Raw genomic sequence first — 20,219 nt, 5'->3', positions numbered from 1 at the left:
CCAGCACACGGACTGGGCATCTCTCTGGAGCCCAGCCAGCCTGCCCTGTGCAGGGAGGGGCATGCTTTGGGTATGAGGGCTGGAAAAGTGGGTGTGCACTAAAGAGGCAGACCCCAGGGGACATCATGAGGGGAGGCTCACTCTCCCTCAAAGAGCCTCTGTAGCCCTGCTGGGATCGGGAAGCCTCAGGGCTCTTCCCAGCAGGGGAAGCACCCTGTTACCCTGGGCAGGACCCAACTTGGATGTCTTTTGCTGACCAAGAATGGTAGCAAACTAATGACTTCACCTTCTATTTACTGAGAAGTCAGAAGTAACCAGAGGCAGGGGGGAGGGTATAACTCAGTGGTTAGAGTGCATGCTTAGCATACGTGAGGTCCTGGGTTCAATCCCCAGTCCTGCCATTAAAATAAATAAATAAACCTAATTACCCGCCCCACCCTCCCAACACCCACACACAAAAGAAGTAACCAGAGGAGATGTCATCTTCCCCATCCCTGATCAGCCAAACCACCAATATCTGCCCCCACATAATCTGCCTTTTCTTCTGTTAAAATGCAAAAGTACCCCAACCTTTGTTGAAAAGCCAGCCCCTGTGTGTGGGCTCTGGCCCCCTCCCCTTACTTTCATAAGCACTTTGCTCCTCAAACTCCCCTCTTTCTTAGGTATTGCTGCTCTTGGCCTAGAGATCACTGTAATATCTCCTGTTAACAAAACAAACAATGCCCTCCTCGATCTCACATCTTCTCTACTTAACTCCCATGGAGCAGATCTCTGGTCTACCACGGCCATTGGCCACCGCTGGTTCCTCACTTCCTTCCTCTCTTCTCTTCCCTCCACCTGGATCTCTTATTTACCCCCTCCCAGAGCAGCGGGTATCCAGGCTCCCATCAATACTACTGATATTCTGTTCACAGCTTCCTTGGCTTTTCTGTAGCATCTGACACGAGTGACCTCTCTCTACTCTTCTTCTGGCCCCTGCCTTTCTTCCTCTCCCACTGGAGACCAAGACTCCTTCTTGGTCTCCTGTGTGGGCTCCTCCTCTCCTGTATCCCCAGTCCTTACTTTCTCCAAGTGACCTCATTGGGTCCACTGACTTCCAACACCTTCTATTTGTTGATGTCTCCCTAAGACCATAACCTTATCGTAGGCTTCCCTGCTCAGCTTCAGACTTGTATAACTTCTTGACTACTTGGCATTTTCACTTGGGTGTCTCATCGGCATGTTGAACTTGACATGCCCCACATGGAGGGTTCTGGTGGACAACACCATCCAGTTGCTTACGCCAGAAATCACAGTATCATCCTCGGTCCTTTTCACTCCATGTATAATCCATCAGGAAATCCCATTGGCTTTAGCTCCCAAACCGACCCCCAATCTGGTCACTTCTCAGCGTCTCCGCTGCTGTGCCCTTCGATAAGCTACCATTGTCTCTCTTGCCTGATGCTACTGCAACTTCTGGCTGGTCTCTCTGCCTCCTGCCTACTTACTGTCACTCCTTCCTTCCCTGGGCAGCATGATCATTCTAAAGTATATATCCGGTTATGTCACTCCCCTCCTTAAAATGTCCACAGGCATTTCCATCACACATTGAATAAAATTCAAATCTGTGCTCTAGCCCCTGTGGGCCTGCCCAGGACCCATCCCCCTGCTTCCTCTTGGTGAATCCACAGGTGAAATCCCGGGAGCTGGTGCGGCCAGCGTCATGTCCGCGCTGACCGACAAGGCCATAGTGAAGAAGGAACTGCTGTACGACGTGGCGGGGACAGACCAGTACCGGGTCAACAACAAGCACGATGGCAGGTACCCGCCGCTGCCTCCCAGCAAGATCGTCCAGCGGGCAGAGGAGCTGGTGGGGCAGGAGGTTCTCTACAAGCTGACCAGCGAGAACTGCGAGCACTTCGTGAACGAGCTGCGCTACGGCATAGCCCGCAGTGACCAGGTGTGTCCCCGGTGTGTCCGCCTCCCCAGTAACCGGACCGCCTCCTCAGCTGACCTGGGCATCTGTCGGGGCGGGGCTGGGCTGGGCTGGAGACAGAGGCGCGAGCAAGACCAGATAGCAGAGGCAGAATCCCTGCCCTCGAGGACGACACGGTGGGGTGGGGACGGGGGTGGGGAGCTGGGCGCTGCAGACCAGTGCGGTCCCGGGGCGACGTTCGAGGTTGGGAACACGGCCATCACCGTCAGCCGGCTTGCCGAGCCCTCCCTGGCCGCCTGGCCCTGAGGTTGACCCTTCCCACAGCCCCAGAGGCAGGATTCATTATCCCGCTTTACAGATGGGGAAACTGAGGCTCCCAGAGCTTAAGTAACTTGTTGGTGGCTATTCATTTCATCAAACAAATCTGTGTTCTCTTTTCCTGGGAGTTGTCTGCGACTGTGCTGTCACGTTGCAAAGGTGGGATGTGAAGCCCAGGTCTGCTTGACATGGTTCCGGTGCTTATAGAAAGCACTTGCTCAGCTCTGCTGAGACCCCAGATCAGGCCAGGAGGCCCCAGCCCAGGCAGTTGTTTATTTACTTGCTTGATTTTGGCCATGGCCCCTCTCTTTTTTGAATCTCTTTTTCTCCTGGGTAACTAGTTTCCCTCTCATTTTCTCTCACTTCCTCCCCTGCCTTTCTGCCCCTTTGACACCTTTTTTGTTTTCTTTTTTTTTTTTGGTGACAACATAGTCTGGAAAAGTTCTTAGCTGTCTGTTGATGCAAAAGAGTGTGACTTTAAAAATTTTTTTTCTTTCAGTGAATGGCAGGCAGTTAATTTTTATTACTTTTAAATTTTTTGAGGTCTGGTCTCTTCTTCCTCGGTCAGTGTCGGGCTCATGAGCATGGGGCCCTGGAGTCAGGGAGACCTGGGCTGGATCTGGGCTCTGCCTTTGCCAGCTTTATGACCTTAGGAGATTTATTCAAGTTCTCTAAACCTTGAGAAAGCACCAGTGATAATACTGATCTTAGAGGGTTACTGCGTGAATTAAATAAGAGCATCTTTAGGCACCCTAAAGGTGCCAGCTCAGAAAATGCACTTAATAAATTATAGTAGTAGCAGTAGTCAAAATTACCCTCATCTTCATTCTTTTTCTTGGTTCATTCTCTGTTTTGTCCACTGGCCTATCGGGGCCACAGTGACTTGATGGGGAGGACATATCACTTTTCTCTTCCTAAAGCTTTAGTCCGATCCCCCACCCATCCACCCAAAAGAGGCAAAACCATGACAACACAATAAAACAGTATCAACAATTCTATTGGACCCCCTTCACAGTACTCACAGTAAATGAAACCAGAGCACACTACAAAACAAGAAGAGGGGCCATCTATACTGTTTCCCAAGATTTCCTCTCTCATTTCTTGGCCGACATGAGGGTTTCTTAGCCTCAGCACTGTTAATATTTTGAGCCATTGACAAGGTAGATAAGTTCTCTCTGTTATGACTTGCCTTGTGCATTGCAGGATGTATAGTAGCATCTGTGGCCTCAGTGCACTAGATGCCGGTAGCATCTGCACCGCTAGCTGTAAGAACCGAGATGTCTGTAGATAATACCAGATTTCCCCCAAAGGGGAAACCTGTTCCCACGTAGGTGAATCATGATGATAATACACGCTGTGGCCAAACTAAAATGTAGCTTCCATACTTGTCCCGTCCCACTGGAGATGGTGGGTTTAGTGGGTGTTGGACAACGTCTAGCACTAATTTTCTTTGTAATCACCGTCAAAGCAGTGACCTTCTTTTTCATTTAACTCAGGAGGACATTTTTGTGTGTCTTTAAAGAATCTGCTTGGCCATTATGTTTATTTGTGTTTGGCTCTTTGAAGTCGACTAGATTTTCTTTCTTTCTTTCTTTTTTTGTAGCTTAAACAACAGAAATTTATTTTCTCATAACTCTAAGGGATAGGTGTCTGAGATCAAGGGGTTGGCAGAGTTGGATTCTTGGAAGCACACTAGATTTTCCTCCAACAGAAATATTTGTGACTTACCTAACTTTCCAGATAAAAAGGGAGGCAAAGCAATGGAATGAAACTAAAAGGTAGTTTGTGCTTTACATACCTAAAAGTATTCTTAAAAAGTTTCTCCTGTTTTCCACCTACCTAACTAAAAATACTCAGGCTTTGAAAAATATATACTTAGTAAACTTTTGTAAATAAGCCTTCATACTGAATAGTACTTAAAAAAAAAAAAGAAAAGCAACTGGGAGCTACACTCATGCTGAAGTCTACTCTGTTTCAGATAAAATATTAAGATAAATAGAAATTGAAGATGTGGACAATGATGATGTATATATTACACAAACCTGGACGAATTGCAGAGTATTATTTTAAAATGACTGTAAATATTAAAGCCAAATTTCTGTACACATATTTTATAGCCATTCTTATTTTGTAAACTCTCTTAGGCTAAACTCAATTGCTTTCTGAATAACGTTACTCTTATATTCACTTAGAACATTGCTGAAAGTAAAGAATGCACCTTAGAATTTCTTTTCCCCAGAAACAATTCCGGGGCTTAACTCAGAGGAGCTGTGTAGCATATGCAACGAATTGTCTGCAGTCTGATATTTTCAGTTTGCCCATGTTAAAAAAAAAAAAAAGATGGATTTCTTAGCATTTTTAATGATGGGGAATTTTTCTCTTTTTTAATCTTCTTATTGAAGATCTGGGACACATGCCAGGTAGCCCATTTCCATGATCAGAACTCCTGTAATTTCAGGAGTGGCTGGGCTGACTCATCGGCCTTGCAGCAAGAAAAGTCCTCAATGGCATCTGAAGGTAGCCCTGTCTCTCCTGGGCAGATCATTCTTTCCATAAAATTTGCACTATCAGGGCTAACTATATACTACTTTCTTGGATTCAGTCGCACACTTTGACTCCGTACAAAGCCTGAGCACAAACAATGAGGCTATTGTTGCTTTCCTTGACAAAGTATCTTTTGTATGAACTGGCTGCATCAGCGTTTCTTCTCACACTATGAGGTTCTGTAAAGAACTGGAGGCTTATTGTTCCTACTCCATTATCTGCAAACCATTTCTCCCACCCTGACACATAGCTTAGGAAAGAAAACACTGGCTACAAGTGGTTCTATGCAGGGTCCCTAGCAAGAACGCAACAGAACCATGGTTGCCACAAAGCCAAAACTAATTACCTTTAATTTAAGAGGAAGGTCTAAAGACTGCCTGGCAATCAAACCTTAGGTCAATAGCTTCATTCAAACCTTTGTTGCCATGCGTTCTGCCGCTAAGGACACCAGTTCTGGGTACCTTGTGATGTTAGTTATGCTGGTGTATTTCCTGGCATTTCACACGACTATGCTGGACACGTTTATGGTTAGAGAGGACTGAGTGGTGCCAAGATATATGTATTTTAACCATTGAAGCTTTCCAAATTCTTCTCTGTGTTGGTCATGTGGGAGTTTTGCAGCCACAGCATATACAACCTAGGCAAGCTTTGCATTTAGGGTGCCAAGAGCAGCGTTGGTGGTGTTGTGTAAGGATGTGGGTTTTGGGTACCAAGTCCACCTTTTCACCCTTTTTATGCTTGAGATTTTTGATACACTGTCTTCGTTGGATTTCTTGGCATAAAATGATAAAGAATTTTTTCCTTTGCTGTTCTTGATTCTGCTTAACTGCCTGGCTTGGTTTAAGGGTGAGATTTCTTGATCTATGTTCATGACACTCTTAGTGGGAAAAAGTAAAGTTTTGCTGATTTGGGGCACTATGCTTTCATTGGGGACAGTCGCTCTAAGTTGAAGAGAGAGTTTGTTCTCCCTTTGCATTGTCACAGGAGCTGATGTTCCCAGAGTTGGGGCCTGGGTAATGCTAGAAGTAGGAAGAGGCTGAACTTGCTGTTGCTTGCAGATCTGAATCGCTGCCACTCAGTTTTGTTACCTTCAGTGTTGCTGCTACACCTGATAAGACATGAAGGGCTGAAATAGTGGATGTGGGGACATCGTGGCTAAGGGAGTGGGAAGGAAGCTGGGGAAAGGGCCATTGGATACATTGGCCTTTCAGCCAGACTGCAGAGGGGGCAACACAGTCCGTTGGGAATGGTTTCTAAGCTTCGGAATGCATCCTCACCACTCACTAATAGAGCTCTTTATCTGCACTGAATCTGAAGCTCTCAGTGTTTCTGGAGCTCAAGTCCATGGCTGCCATGTTTCAGTTCCGTGGCAGACTGTCAGGTCTTGGAGTTGTAGATGAACAGTGCTGTGTACATCAAACGTACTTGAGTGCTGAGGTGAAGGAAGAGCTGGCTGTACCAAATCTAATTCTTAAAAGCTTATTAAAAGTAGACAAATCCCTGAAATCTGAAACACCAATAGCAATGCTAGGTGCACTTTTAGGCACTTGAGATAAACCAGATTGAAGATCAGAGGTCAAAGGCAAAGGGGAACGTTCCAAACAAAGTGGAAGAGGAATCTGAGCTGTGTGTGTGTGTGTGTGTGTGTGTGTGTGTGTGTGTGTTTGTCCTCTCAAGGCAATTGCCCATCACTGGACAAAGCCAAGCTACCACAACAGTTGCTTCTGTTAGATCTGAGCCAACATAGTTATCTGTATAATAGGTTAGCAGCATTTTCTTGCGGCTGTTTACTAGAATGCTTGTTTGTCTTCCTAAAACTTCCTGTAGTCTATACCCCCAGGATGGGATGGTTTCATCATCACCTTCTTGACTCTCAAGTTTCGTAGACATGGTGTTGATGTTTGAAATTAGTGGGTACAATAAAGTTTTGTATCAGGTTCCCAGGCTTACTATTTCTTTGTCTTTTGTTCTTTCTGGAAAAGTTTTCAAATTTAATTTTTAGTTTTTCAAGGTTATACACGCACACAATTTGCAAAGGCAACCAGCACCAAAGACTTACAATAAAACACAGGATTCCTTACCACACCTCTCTCTACTCCTCCCAGCCCCCATCCCAAGAGGCCACCACTCTTCCATCTTTTAGTCATTTATTTTGGCATTTACCTATCTCTGATTTTCTAAACAATATGAGGTTATTACTATTATCTTATACAAAAAATTTGGATGTGCTCTTTTGACTTCTTGTAATGGTAACTGAAGATTAAACTGTTTAATACTGTCATCCCCGTCCCCCTCCTCATTCAGTATAATTTCATAGTATATATTGTTTATTAAACTGATATTCAGTGTTTGTTTTATGCCTAGGCAAATTTTGCTCACGGCTGAGTGAGTGTTGTGGTGTATTAGGATAGTTTCCTTCTTTTTTGGGTGGCAGGGTTGTTTTTTTCTCTTGAAGATAGCTATACCTCCTTTCATTGCTTAGTTTTCCTTACACCTGTTGTCAGTTCTTCCTACACTGTTCAGTTAGCTCTCAGTACAGTTTTCCACAAGAGAAATCACATCAAATAATCTAGCAGATCTAGTATATTTCCCTTGGACACATCCGTCCCAGAAATGGCCATTCTGCTGTCTACACTGGTTGGCCCTTGAATGACTACATGCTTCACCCTAGGATTTCCCTTTGCTGTCACCCTTGGGATTTCCTTTGCCTTTCTCTTGGATTGGGTTCCCTGGTTCCATGATCTCTTAGTTTCTTATTTCTTCGCTCTTTCTCTTGTGCAGGTGGACCATATCCCCTAGAACTTGCTTTAGGATACACAGGATAATGGTGCCAACAGGTCAACTCAACATGCCAGGCTCTCATCTGTTTTGGTTACTGTATGAGTTTCCTACTGCTGCTTTAACAAGTTACCACAAATTTAGTGGCTTAAAACAACACAAATGTATTGTCTTATAGTTCTGGAGGGTGGAAGTCTGAAGTGGGTCTCACTGGGCTAAAATCAAGGTGCCAGGTGGACTGTGTTCTTTCCTGGAGGCTCTAGGGGAGGCTGTTTTCTTGTCTTTTCCAGCTTTTGCTGCCTGCATTCCTTGGTCTGTGGCCCCCTTTCATCTTCAAAGCTTGAAATGGCTGGTTGAGTCTTTCTTACGTTGCATCACTATGACCCTGACTCTTCTGCCTCCTCTTCCATCAGAAACTTGATTATATTGGGCCCACCTGGAAATACAGGATAATCTCCCTATTTTAAGGTAAATTGATTAGCAACCTTGATTCCATCTGCCATCTTGTAATTTCCTCTCACCATGTAGCATAATATACTTACAAGTATTAGGCATTAAGACATATTATGGAATCAAGACATGGATATCTTTGGGGGCTATTATTCTTCCTACCAGTTACTCTCTACACCTGATACAATGTTATTGTTATTGTCCAGGGATGTCCCCTTGTTGTCATTCTAGAAAGAGCCTCTTCTTTTCTCTCCTGTACGGGAGCATCACCTTCTGTATCTCATGTCTTCTTTCTTGGTTTACTCCCTCAATTTGGTAGGACCTTCTTCCACAGCTTCCTGAAAAAGGATGCATGGAAGGTGAATTTTTTGAGTCCCTGTATGTCTGAATTATTTTTCATTTTGTCCTCCCACTTGATTTGATAGTCTGATTTGATTTGATAGAATTCTAGGTTAGAAATTGTTTTACTTTAGGATCTTGGAGGCATCATTCCATTGTTTTCTTGCTTCCAGCATTACCGTTGGGAAGTATGAAGCAATCCTGATTTCTGGTCATTTCTCTGTTTCGTGTTTTTCTCCCCTGCTCTAGCAAGTGTAACATCTTTTGTTTACCCAGTGCTCAAAAATTTCACAATAATGTGCCTTGGCATAGGTCTGCTTTTATCCATTAAGATGGGCCTCAGGAGCACCACTTCAATCTGAAAGCATACAGCCTTTGGTCCTAGTAAATTTTCATGAATTATTTCACTCTTGATTCCTCTTCTCTGTGTTTCTTCTATTGTCTCTTTCTGGAATGTCTATTCAGATGTTGGGCTGCTTGGATTATTTTTTCATTTTTATCTTTGGCATCTGTTTTCCATATCTTCATCTTTTTTGCTGTCTTCTGAAAACTTTATTTTCAACCTTTCTATTGAGTTTGTAATTTCCATCATATTTTTATTTTCTAAGAACTGTTTTTCTTCTCTCAAAGTTCCATCATTTTTAGTAGCATTTTGTTCTTTTTTTTTTTTTGACTGTTTTAAAGATCTTTTTGTGTGTGTGTGAGAAGGAAAAATTTGGGCTGGGCCAAGACTGGGCCGGGCTAACTCAGGGATTTTAGGTTTCACTCTTGCCAGACTAGTTTCAGGTTACTGGAAATGACTTTGCTTCCTCTTTTTGGACACTGCCTAGCTGTACTGCACCCTATTGGTTGATGGAACCCTATAAATCCTCATCACACTTCCTGGAGGCGCTCAGAGCTTCGGAGCTTAAGCCCCACTGAGTCCGCCAGCGTAATAAGCCTGAGTACTCCAACCCTCCAAGTGGTGCTTGTTTCTTGACTAGGCCTGTCATTTCCGTAACAAGAGCATAGAAGAAAATAGACAGCTTTATTGCTTTGCCGGGCAAAGGGGACTCACAGCAGGCTAGTGGCTTCAAAACTGTGAACCCACCTTGGGGATGGGGCAGGGTGATTATGTAGCCATAGATGAAACAATAAAGCACCGATAACAATCAACAGAATTATTTTCTTGTCATAAGACTGAGAGTGGTGTCATGATGTCTCCAGGCGACCAATTCTGTAGAGGCCAGCAGTTGTCACTTTTTCAATTCCTTTATCTCCTAAGTTCCTAAGGCGTGGTCTTCTTGGTAATTCAGGCTACTTTCTAAAGTTCCATGACCTTCTCCCGGGATAATAACTCAGGAGCCAAGTATGACTATTACTTTCGATTTACTGGAATAAAGCAGAAACAGTAATAGTAATAGCTTTATTTTTACAACAGGCCTGGAGCTGTGAGTAGCAACCGGTCAGTCGGGTCAGGTGACCGTTTCAAGGGCAAGCATAAGAATGCACAATCAGTTAGCCTAAAGGCGGCCATTTTATTAATCCTCCTTCAGTTTGACCAGTGGTTCACATACAGTTTTCACTTTGAATAACATACATCCATGCCTTACCTTCACCAATACCGAAGCAGCAATAATCAACAATATTTTAGCTCTAAGGTGCATCATCTCACTTCGACCTTATAGCAGCCCTCTTTTACGGATGAGTCAACTGAACCTCAAAAAGGAACCAACCTATCCAAGGTCACACAGCAAACGAGAGCCTGGAAGCCTGCTTTTTAATTCCCTTGTGCCCAGTAGTCTCCTGCCCACAGGCAGAAAAGATCTCGGCATTCTTCTGTTGAGTTCTACCTGCCTTATCTGCTTTTTCAGGCAAGCTTTCCTCAGGCTAAATCTAGCTCCTCCCAAGGCAAGATGAAGTATCTGATGCAGAGGACACAACAGGTCCAAACCAGTCATCTCGGTGGTCACTCTGACCTTTTCTTTGCAAGAGGACTACCCGCTCCCCCTGGTTAAACAGAAACTTCCAGAGCGCCCTCCTACAGCGAAGGCCCAGAAGGTCAGCAGCCCTCCCTTTCCTCAGCCCTCCTCCCTCAGATGGCCGACCTTCTCACTGGTACTACTTCTTTATAATATTGCGATATAAAAACCAAACCAAACCTGAACCTTGGGTATGTCTCATCACCATGGAAACGACTGCAAGCCTGAGTGCCTCCAGGAGATGTGGGTGCTGCTCTTCCAGTGTCCATGGAAATAAGGGTCTGGGAACTGGACAGAGCTAAAACAAGCTCCTGTGGGATTAATGGCAGTTTTGATAATAAACACCATGTTCAGCGTCAGATTATGTCATCAACAGCAGCAGCATCAATTTATATTTTCAACTTCTGACACCTTGCTGGCTCGGCATGGAGCATACCAGCCAAATGAATGCCAGCTCATATTGTCCTACTTTTGTGAAGGGATGTTTTAAACTCTATTAAGGTGGCTCAAAGAATGTGGTAGGGAAAAAAAAAAACATAAACAGTAGTAAATTTCGAGACATTCTGTAGATGCATTTTTGTTTCTGGGAATGGGAAACCAAAATTTTCCTGAGACTCCACTATTAAAGCCATAAATAAAACAGCCCTGATTCAGCTGCTTGGTTGCTGTGCTTACACGGCTGAAGATCGTATTTTATGGTTACTTATGACTACAAATATGTTTTCTACTGTTGAGAATTTTTTGGTTCAAATCATTTGTTAGAAAACCATCACCTTATATCATACTGTTTGAGAGGATGTCCGTTTTGTAGAGCAGGGATCCTACACAGTCAAATCCATTGGGGTCCTTAGAGAACCTTTTATCTTTTAGGGTACTTTTTGCTTTTATTTGCCAGTGTAACTTAACTATAGTGGCTTGCAAATTTTTTGACCTAAAAAATACATTTTACATCATAATCCAACAAACACACACACACATATATATGTATATTAACTGAAACCAAAGTTTTGCCAAAAATGTCTACCCTAACCCTGAGTTTTCTGGTTTTTAAGACTTCTTCTTGAGCAGTTTTAGGTTTAGAACAAAACTGACAGGAAGGTACAGAAATGTCCTGTACACCCTCTCTCCACACACATGCATAGTCATTATTTTTATTTACCAGATTTGTACTTTTTTTTTTAACTAAGGATGAATGTACATTGACACATCATAATCACCGAAGTCCACAGTCCACCTTAGTTTGGACAAAAGTATAATGACATAAGTCTTCATAGTTATAATGTTATACAAGGAATTTTCACTGCTCTGAAAAACGTCTCTATTCCACAATGGCATATGGAATCTCTTCTTTCCCTTGAAAAGAGGTTCAAAGCCTTCATGTCTATAAGACCACCCATGGCCCGCCCACCAATGCATGGACCAGACAGGCTCTAGGCAGCAAATCCCGCCACCAAATACTGTGGGTTTTCTTCCAATATTGAGCCTTGTCTCTCTGGTCCTGCCCAGCAGCCATGTGGAGGACACACACACACAGGCGGACACATGTAAGGTATCTGTTCATAGGATGGCCCCAAGTTTTGTGCCCCTTGTCACAATGAACCCAGATTTCTGTTGGGTGTGTTGTAAACGGGAAACTTTTAATCAAATCCCTTTACTGCAGATGAGTTTATGTGATTTACCTGAAATTGAACAGGTAATTAGTCAAGGTGTAGCTCCGTGTTCTCATTTATTGGATGCAATATGTTCTTTTATTCTCTAATGATAATTTTTTCAAAGACGTTTTCTTTTCTTGATCTGGTTTCTGTATCTCCAGATTGCTTTTTCTGGTCTGTTTTGCTGTCTTCTATTTTAGAGGTCTTTCTCAGACATCTGGTACCTTGGTTGTGTGCTCATGATTAAGGGTAGGGGGCTCGCTGAGTGAGCTGGGAGGGGGCAGTAGCTCATTGACTTTAAGATTCACTTCCGGGTGATCTGGGTAGACTGGGAATCCTCAGTATTGGTATCTTTTGTTATTTCCACTTGGGCCAGTCAAATTCCCCAGAAAAGTCTTCCTGACTCTAGCGTGGAGGATAAAGTTCAGGGAGCAGACAGCAATACGACGGCCAAGAGTCTCCAGTTAGCATTGGTATGGCCTCTCCATCACTTGGTGGTGGCGTGACACTCACACCTGCACATGTGCTTCTAGGTTTCCAGACCCCCAAATCTTCTGACTTTGTTGTGTGTGAGGGAGGAGTCTGGGGACCCAGCTAAAGCCTCTCTCTCTTTCGCCCACTCCCAGAGGTACCCGGTGATGCCAATATGTGATCTTTTTCAAAGATCCTGTTGGAGAATTAGGATTGATCCTCAGATTCTCCCATGGCTGCTTAGCATTGAGTGTTCTCTGGGTCCTAGTGGAATTATGCCGAAAACGAATGCCCTACTTTACTTGCAGTTGAATTTCAGGAAGGCGTGGACTTTGACACATGTTCAGTTGCGACCCTGAAACTTACTCTTATTTTTGCCACCGTATTTTTTTCCAGTACAAGCCATACAAATCAGATATCCTAATAATTCAAAGTATAACATCACTACTATTCACAGTTGAGTCCTTTATTTAAGAACATGTAAAGAGCGCCTCTCTGCCCGGCAGGACTGGGCCCTGGGGAGACAGCGAAGATTAAGACAAGTGAGGTCTTTGCTCCCACGGAGGTCATGGTTACTGCGTATTCAATAGCAATTTCTCTTCAGCTTTACACTTGGCTTCAAGAGCTCCCTGTTGGCTAGCCAGGATTTCAACCCTCTGGCTTCATCTCCCTGTCCTTTCTACCCCCACTCTCTGGGGATCTGTGTGCTTTAAATACTCACAGAGTGAAGTGAGTTTCCCTCTTTAGGCCCGTGTCTGTTGCTGGCCAGCTGGCCCCATCCCCCTATTCTTCCGCATCCAACCCTCTTCTCTCCATTTCTCTGTTGGCTCCTGAGTTTGTCAAAGAGGCTAAGGTGCATGTGAGGCTCCCTGAGCTGAATGTTCCTATTGAATGTACAGCCTGTACTCAGACTCTGACATGGAGTCTGACCCAGCCTCCTCTCTCTTGCAGGTCAGAGATGCTGTCATGATGGCCGGTGTCGCAGGCGTGGGCCTGGCAGCCTTGGGCTTCATTGGAGTCATGTTCTCAAGAAACAAGCGACAAAAGCAATGAGTTGAAGCGACTGTCTTGTCAGCAGTGATTTTATACATTAAGAGGGTGTCTGGTTCTGCTGGTGGGTGTGAAGTTTGGTTTGTAGGTTTCATTATTTTGTAACAAGTCTTATTTTCGTAGAATAAAATAAAGCCCAATAAGGGAAGATTTTATTGGGGGAAATGCAGCAAGAACTGCCTGGTGTGAAGTCTGTTGAGGGTCCAGCTAGGCTCTGTTCATGGTGATGCTAGGTTCTGCTCTGGAGCTTTGGTGGTTTTCTCGCACTTTCTCTTGGTGGGCTATGTTCTTTTCATGCAGGAAACAGAGTCCACCTCCAGTTATAATAAGTGATGGGCATTTCTGGTTGTGAGGATACAGGAGGGCAGTAAGGGAGACAGACAAACCTGACTGATGCACAAGACCAGGAACCATCGGACACCCGGGACCCTTAGCCTGGAACTAGACCCAGGATGGCTTCTAGGACTCGGCAGCTGGAGTCAGGCGATGTTCAACAGAGTTCAAACCAAACCAAACCAAACTTCAGCGGTAAGGAAACAGTATATGCTCTTGCCAATCTTGTTAAAACCTCCGTATCTCCCCCTGCTCTCCGCAGCTTTCCTCTGCCTTATGGCTTCCACCCCGCTGCGGCGTTCCTGCGGCCTCTCCACTCAGGCTTGTCATGACCCTCACTAGTCACTGACCCCACCCCTGCACCCATGGCTTCCCTCCCCACATCCGCTCAGCTTCCTCCCTCCCCGCGGTCTACGGGGTGTGCCCAGGGCAAGTTCCCAAGAGAGAATCTGATTGGCTCAGCTCACCACACATAGCTCAGGCTTCCGATTGACTGGCTGCCTTAGGGTCAGGTGGCACCACTAGGCCAATCAGCTCTGACCATTGGGACCAGGTCACATGGTAGGAGGTTGCCTCAGACCCTGCAGGATGATGATGTGGCTGTTCCCATGACCCACATCCCTGCTGCTTGAGCCCTCGAGGGAGGAGCTAAGGGGGAAGGCACGACCTTCTTGTGGTTGGTCCTTTGAGGTCTGCTGTTACTGCTTGCTAGGCTTGGCAGCATTTCTCTGAAAGAGGCTTTCATGGATTTCTCAGAAATGTACTGCTGGGGCCAGTTGTCTCTGCTCAGGGCAAGGCTTCTCCATCTGCTTGCAAATGTTTCCTTTCTCAGTCCTGATGTCTGGGGACCACCGGTCTGTTGGAATCGTGGACAACTTAACAAATGGCTACCAGCTCCCTCCTGCCTGACTCACATCTGGTCCAAGATAAGCATATGTCCATCCATGCCCCAGGGTTGATATAAGAAAAGCTTTCTCCCTGTGTAGTTTCCTTTCTTTTTGTCTCAGCTCTATTGATGTAACATCTCATGCCAGTTCTCAAGCTCCCCAAACCCAAGAGACACAGGTGAAACTTAAAGGGTGGGTTTCTTGAAGCCCCTCTCTCTCATGTGGCATAAGGCGACAGGGGACACACAGAGTATTAACTTCCAAACTAATTACAGAGAAAAAAGGAATGAGGAAAAATAAACACAAGAAAGCAAAACAGAAACACCCATTTTAATTAAAAAATAAAGAAACATTACATACAAAAAGTGGGATGGGTAGAAATAATCCTAAGAAAATGGAAGAACTAATTCCAAACATGTAGGTAATGACTGTAAATATGTACAGACTCAGCTTGCTGAGTAAAAGACAAACATCACACTGGATTAGAAAACTAGTCCGGGGAATACTGTTTACAGCAGATACACTTGAAATACAAGGACACAAAGACCGAAGTTAGAAAGTTGGACATTTTACACAATGACATGTCTGATGTCTTAAAAAGTTATTGTTATCAAGGAGAAAAATTGAGGGTGTGTATAAACTGTGTTGAAAGACATGTTGGAGACAAACTCCACTAAATGTGAGGAACAACTATACAAGCAATTTGGGATGATTGGGGAAATTTGAATATGGACTGGGTATTAAAGAATATTAAGGAATTATTAATTTTATTAAGGGTGATAATGGTATTGGGTTTATATAAAGCCACATGACCTAATTAAAAGAAAGATGCAGATAAGGCAAATATGACAAAACAGTAAGCTGTTACTAGATTAACAAACCTAGGCAGTGGGCATATGGGTGGCCATTGTACTAGTTTTTCTAGTACTTTCCATACCTTAAAAAGTTTACATAGTAAATATCTTAAAAATAGCTGAAATTTGAACTTGAAAATTTAAATAAAATAAAACTTTTGAAACTACTTCAATAGATTATAGAATAATTTTTTAAATTAAAAGAAAAAAGGTACACTAGGCAAATATTAACTAAAAACTTACAGTATACTTGTTAACTAAAAACGCGTGTAACTATATATATATTTTTTAAACTTTTTTTTTTTTTAAATATAGCCAGTCACCATGTGTCAGTCTCTGGTGTACAGCATAATGTCCCAGTCATTGTATAACTATATTGATATCAGAACATATAGGCTTCAAGCCAGAAATTATTACTAGATAGAAGGAGGATTAATAATGTGGCATAATATGAAATACATGTGGTCTTTGTCCTTGGTTCTTGGTCGGAGCTCCTAAAATCCTTGGAATTTCCTGAGTGACAGGAGTGTCTTTTGCTGTCCCTAACTGAGCTCCTTTGGATCAACCTGAGTTTGTGCTAAGGAGGTGACTGGGGGACCTTAAGATAGCCTTAGGGTGGGGCCGGTTATCAGAAAGATCAAGTGATTAGAGGGTTCAAGTTCAGCCTACTGATCTCTAAGAAGGGGAGGTGGGGGTGGGGCAGGCAGCTGAAGCTTAATCTCCATAAAAACTCTTGAGCAAGAAGACTTGCCGAGCTTCCTGGGAGGTGAACCTATGGCGGTGCTGGGGGAGTGGCTGCCAGAAGAGGGCAGTGGAAGCTCTTGCATCCCTCTCCCCCGACACCTTGCCCTGTGCATCTCTTCTCTCTGTTCCTGAGCTGTATCCATTATAATAAACCGATAGACATAATTGAAGTGCTTCCCCAAGTTCTGTGAGCTGTTCTAGTGAATTATTGAATCTTAGGAGGGGTTGTGGGAACCCCTGATTTTTTTAGCCTGTCAACAGAAGTACAGGTGGCCTGGGACTTGCAAATGGTGAAAGACGTCTAAAGGTGGGGGGAGGGCAGTCTTGGGGGGCTGAGCACTTCAGCTGTGAGACCTGGCCCAACTCCTGGTAGTTAATGTCAAAACTGAATTGAATTGTTGAACACCCAGTTAGTGTCTGGAAAATCAGATAATTGGTTGCTTGGTGTTGGAAAATGCTCCAAAAAGGTTCTGATAAAAGTTTCATCTCACTAGGAAGATACAAAAATTCTAAAACTGTTTGCATCTAATAAGAGTCTTAAAAGAGATACTGAAAATTTGGCCAATTGCAAGGAGAAAATGACAAATTCACCATCATAGTGGGAGAGCTAGATATGCCTCTCTCGGGAACTAATAAATCGAGGAGACACAAAAGTCAGTGAAGATACAGAAAATTTGAAAAACTTACCGACAAGCTGCTTTCATGGACATGTATAGTAAAATTGTGAAATACAGATTCTTTTTGACCACACATAAAGGAATGCTCTTAAAAACTGAACATATCCTTGGCCTTGAAGCAAGTCTCAACAAATTTCAAGGGACTGGTAACACAGAGATCATCTTTTCTGACCATAAATGCAATTAAGTTAGAAGTCAATAACAAAGAGATAGCTAGAAAAACCCTATGCTTTTAGACATTTTAGAACACACATTGTCAAATAAACTATGAGTCAAAGATGAAAATATAATGGAAACTAGAAAATATTTAGAACTGGATGATAATAAGAATACTAGATACTGTATTTAGGTCATGCAGATAAAGGGATGCCTAGAAAGAAATTTGTAGCATGAATTCTTACACTAAGAAAGAAAAAGGTACAGACTAATGAGTTGATCATCCAATTTGAGAAGATAGAAAACATACAGATGGCCAACAGTTACATGAAAAGATGCTCAACATGAATAATCTTCAGGCAAATGCAAATCAAACTACAATGAGATATCACCTCACCACTATTATCAAAAAGACAAGAAATAACAAGTGTTGGTGAGGATGTAAAGAAAAGAGAACCCCTGTCCACGGTCAATGGGAATGTAAATTGGTGCAGCCACTGTGGAAAGCAGCATGAAGTTTCCTCAAAATATTAGAAATAGAACTACCATACGATCCAGCAATTCCCTTTCTGGGTATCTATCCAAAGAAAATGAAAAGATAAACTGAAAAGATATCTGCACCCGCCATGTTCATCACAGCATTATTCACAATAGCCAAGATATGGAAACAACCTAAGTGTCCACCAGTGGAGAAATGGATAAAGAAATTGTGGTACATATATACAATGGAATATTACCTAGCCACAAAAAGAAATGAAATCTTGCCATTTGCAGCAGCATGAGTGGACCTTGAGGGCAATATGCTAAGTGAAATAAGTCAGACAGAGAAATAACAAATACTGTATAAGCTTACTTATATGTAGACTCTTTAAAAAAAATCATGCTCATAGATACAGAAAACAGTTTGGTGGTTGCTGGAGGTGGGGGTTGGGGGCAGATAAAGGGAGTCAAAAGATACAAACTTTCAGTTATAAAATAAATAAATTGTGGGGATGTAATGCACAACATGACTATAGTTAATAATAAGTGTATTGCATATTTGAAAGTTGCTAGGAGAATAGATCTTAAAAGTTCTCATCACAAGGAAAAAAGTTTTTAATTATGTATGATGACAGATGTTAACTAGACTTATTGTGGTGATCATTTTGCAATATAAGCAAATATCAAATCACTACATTGTACATGATACTAATGTAATGTTATATGTTAATTATACCTAAAAAAAAGACTGTAAAAAAAGAAGATAGAAAGAGATAAAAGAAAAGAAAGTAAAAATATATGAACAAAAAGTGGGGAGGGTATAGCTCAGTGGTAGAGTGCATGCTTAGCATGCATGAGTTCCTGGGTTCAAGCCCCAGTACCTCCATTAAAAATAGAGAAACAAACAAACCTAACCACCCCTCCAAAAAAAGATACAAACAAAAACAAATGAAGCAAAATAAGCATATAAGAGAAAATGCACAAATCAATCTTTTTAGGAATAAAAAAGGCAATATGACTACAGATGCTAAGGAGATCAAACAATAAGAAATATCAATAAATAACTTTATGACAATAAACTAGAAGATTTGGATGGAATTGATACATTCCAAGAAAAACATGTTATCAAAATTGAACCAAGAATAAGTAAAAACATTTAAGCAGTCCTATTACCTTTAAAGGGCAATAAATGAATCAATAAATCATTAAAGGAATTAAATCAGTAGTCAGACATTTTCCCACAAAGAACCGGCATGCCAGGATGGTTTTATAAGTGAGTTTTACCAAACATTCAAGCAATACATGAATGAGCTCTCTATGGAGAAAATATTGAAGGACACTGAAGGAAACCTAATTGGGGAGAGATACATTATTCATGGATAGGAAACCTTATCATAAACATGTCAATTTCTTCTAAAATACATCTCTAGATTTAATACAATTCCAAACCAAATCCCAACAGGGTCTTTCCTGAAATTTGCACCGAGATTCTAAGATGGATATGGAAAAAGTAAAGAGGCAGAGTTGGTTAGCTTTTTCATTATCAAGAAGAAACACCAGGCTATCAAATATCATGATTTATTATGTTATTATTGTGATCATGAGAGTGCATTTTTGATGCAGGCATAGTTGAGCTGACTGTTGAACTGACTATTCCATTGAATAGAGAAGAACCTCTAAAACAGACCCACAAGTACATGAAACTTTAATTTACAACAGAGGTGGCACTGCAGATCAGTGGGGAAGGATGAACTGCTCAGGGCTGGCAAACTGTTTTTGTGAAGGTTCAGGTACTCGGTATTTTCGGCTTTGTAGGCTTCACAGCAACATAACTATTCAACTCTTCTGTTGTAGCCTGAAAGCCACCATCTACAATACAAGTCTGTGTATTGTAATACATTGTTGTGTATCTAATAAAACTTCATTTATAAAAGGGATAACTTTATGTACGCTGAGATTTAAATTTCATGTGCTTTTCATGGGTCATGAAATATTAGTCTTCTTTTGATTTTTTTTCAACCATCTAAAAATTCAAAAACCAGTCTTACCTATTGGACTGTATGAAAACAGGTCAAGGACTGGATTTGGCCTTTGGGCCATTGTTTGCTGATCCTCAACCAATGAATGGTACTCAAGCAACTGCATAATCATGTGGACTTTGCACTGCACAGAAAACAGCAGGTTGGGAAGGATTTTGGACTTAAATGTGAAAGGCAACGTATTTGTTGTGGTTCTCCAGGAGAACAGAACCAACAGGACACAGATAGATAGATGATAAATAGGCATAAAGGAGGTTTATTATAGGAATTGGCTCATGTGGTTATAGAGGCTGAGAACTCCTACCATCTGTCATCTGTAAGCAGAGAACAGAAAACTCATGATATAATTCAGTCCAAGACCGAAAGCCACAGAACCAAGCAGGCCCATGGTCTAAGTCCTAGTCCATCCATGGCTGAAGGTCGTTGAATGCGGTGGGAGGGGCCCTGGTCTAAGTTCTGGGGTCTAAAGGCCAGAGAACCAGGAGCTCTGATGTCAGAGAGCAGGAAAAGATGGACCTCCCAGCTCGAGAAGAGAGAGATTGTTCTTTCTTGACCTTCTTTGCTCTATTTG

General features: G+C 42.6%; 1 protein-coding gene and 1 pseudogene across 3 annotated transcripts in view; one reads left to right on the top strand and one right to left on the bottom strand.

Annotated features, from left to right (window-relative positions):
• Positions 1-13,654, top strand: part of PLAAT3 (phospholipase A and acyltransferase 3) — a 29,433-nt gene extending 15,779 nt beyond the window's left edge. For all 3 annotated transcript variants that reach the window (XM_032489649.1, XM_014552523.2, XM_032489651.1), the window contains 2 exons: positions 1,671-1,939; positions 13,380-13,654. In XM_032489649.1, the coding sequence (XP_032345540.1) occupies positions 1,671-1,939; positions 13,380-13,481 (371 nt within the window). In that variant the 3' untranslated portion in view covers positions 13,482-13,654. The remainder of the gene's footprint in view (positions 1-1,670; positions 1,940-13,379) is intronic.
• Positions 11,846-11,955, bottom strand: LOC116666721 (annotated as a pseudogene).
• Positions 13,655-20,219: the final 6,565 nt, after the last annotated feature.

This window comes from Camelus ferus, chromosome 10 (genome assembly GCF_009834535.1).
Source record: "Camelus ferus isolate YT-003-E chromosome 10, BCGSAC_Cfer_1.0, whole genome shotgun sequence".
NCBI classification, from domain to species: Eukaryota; Metazoa; Chordata; class Mammalia; order Artiodactyla; family Camelidae; genus Camelus; species Camelus ferus.
Note: the sequence above shows the minus strand (reverse complement) of the source record. Positions and strands in the feature narration are given on the sequence as shown.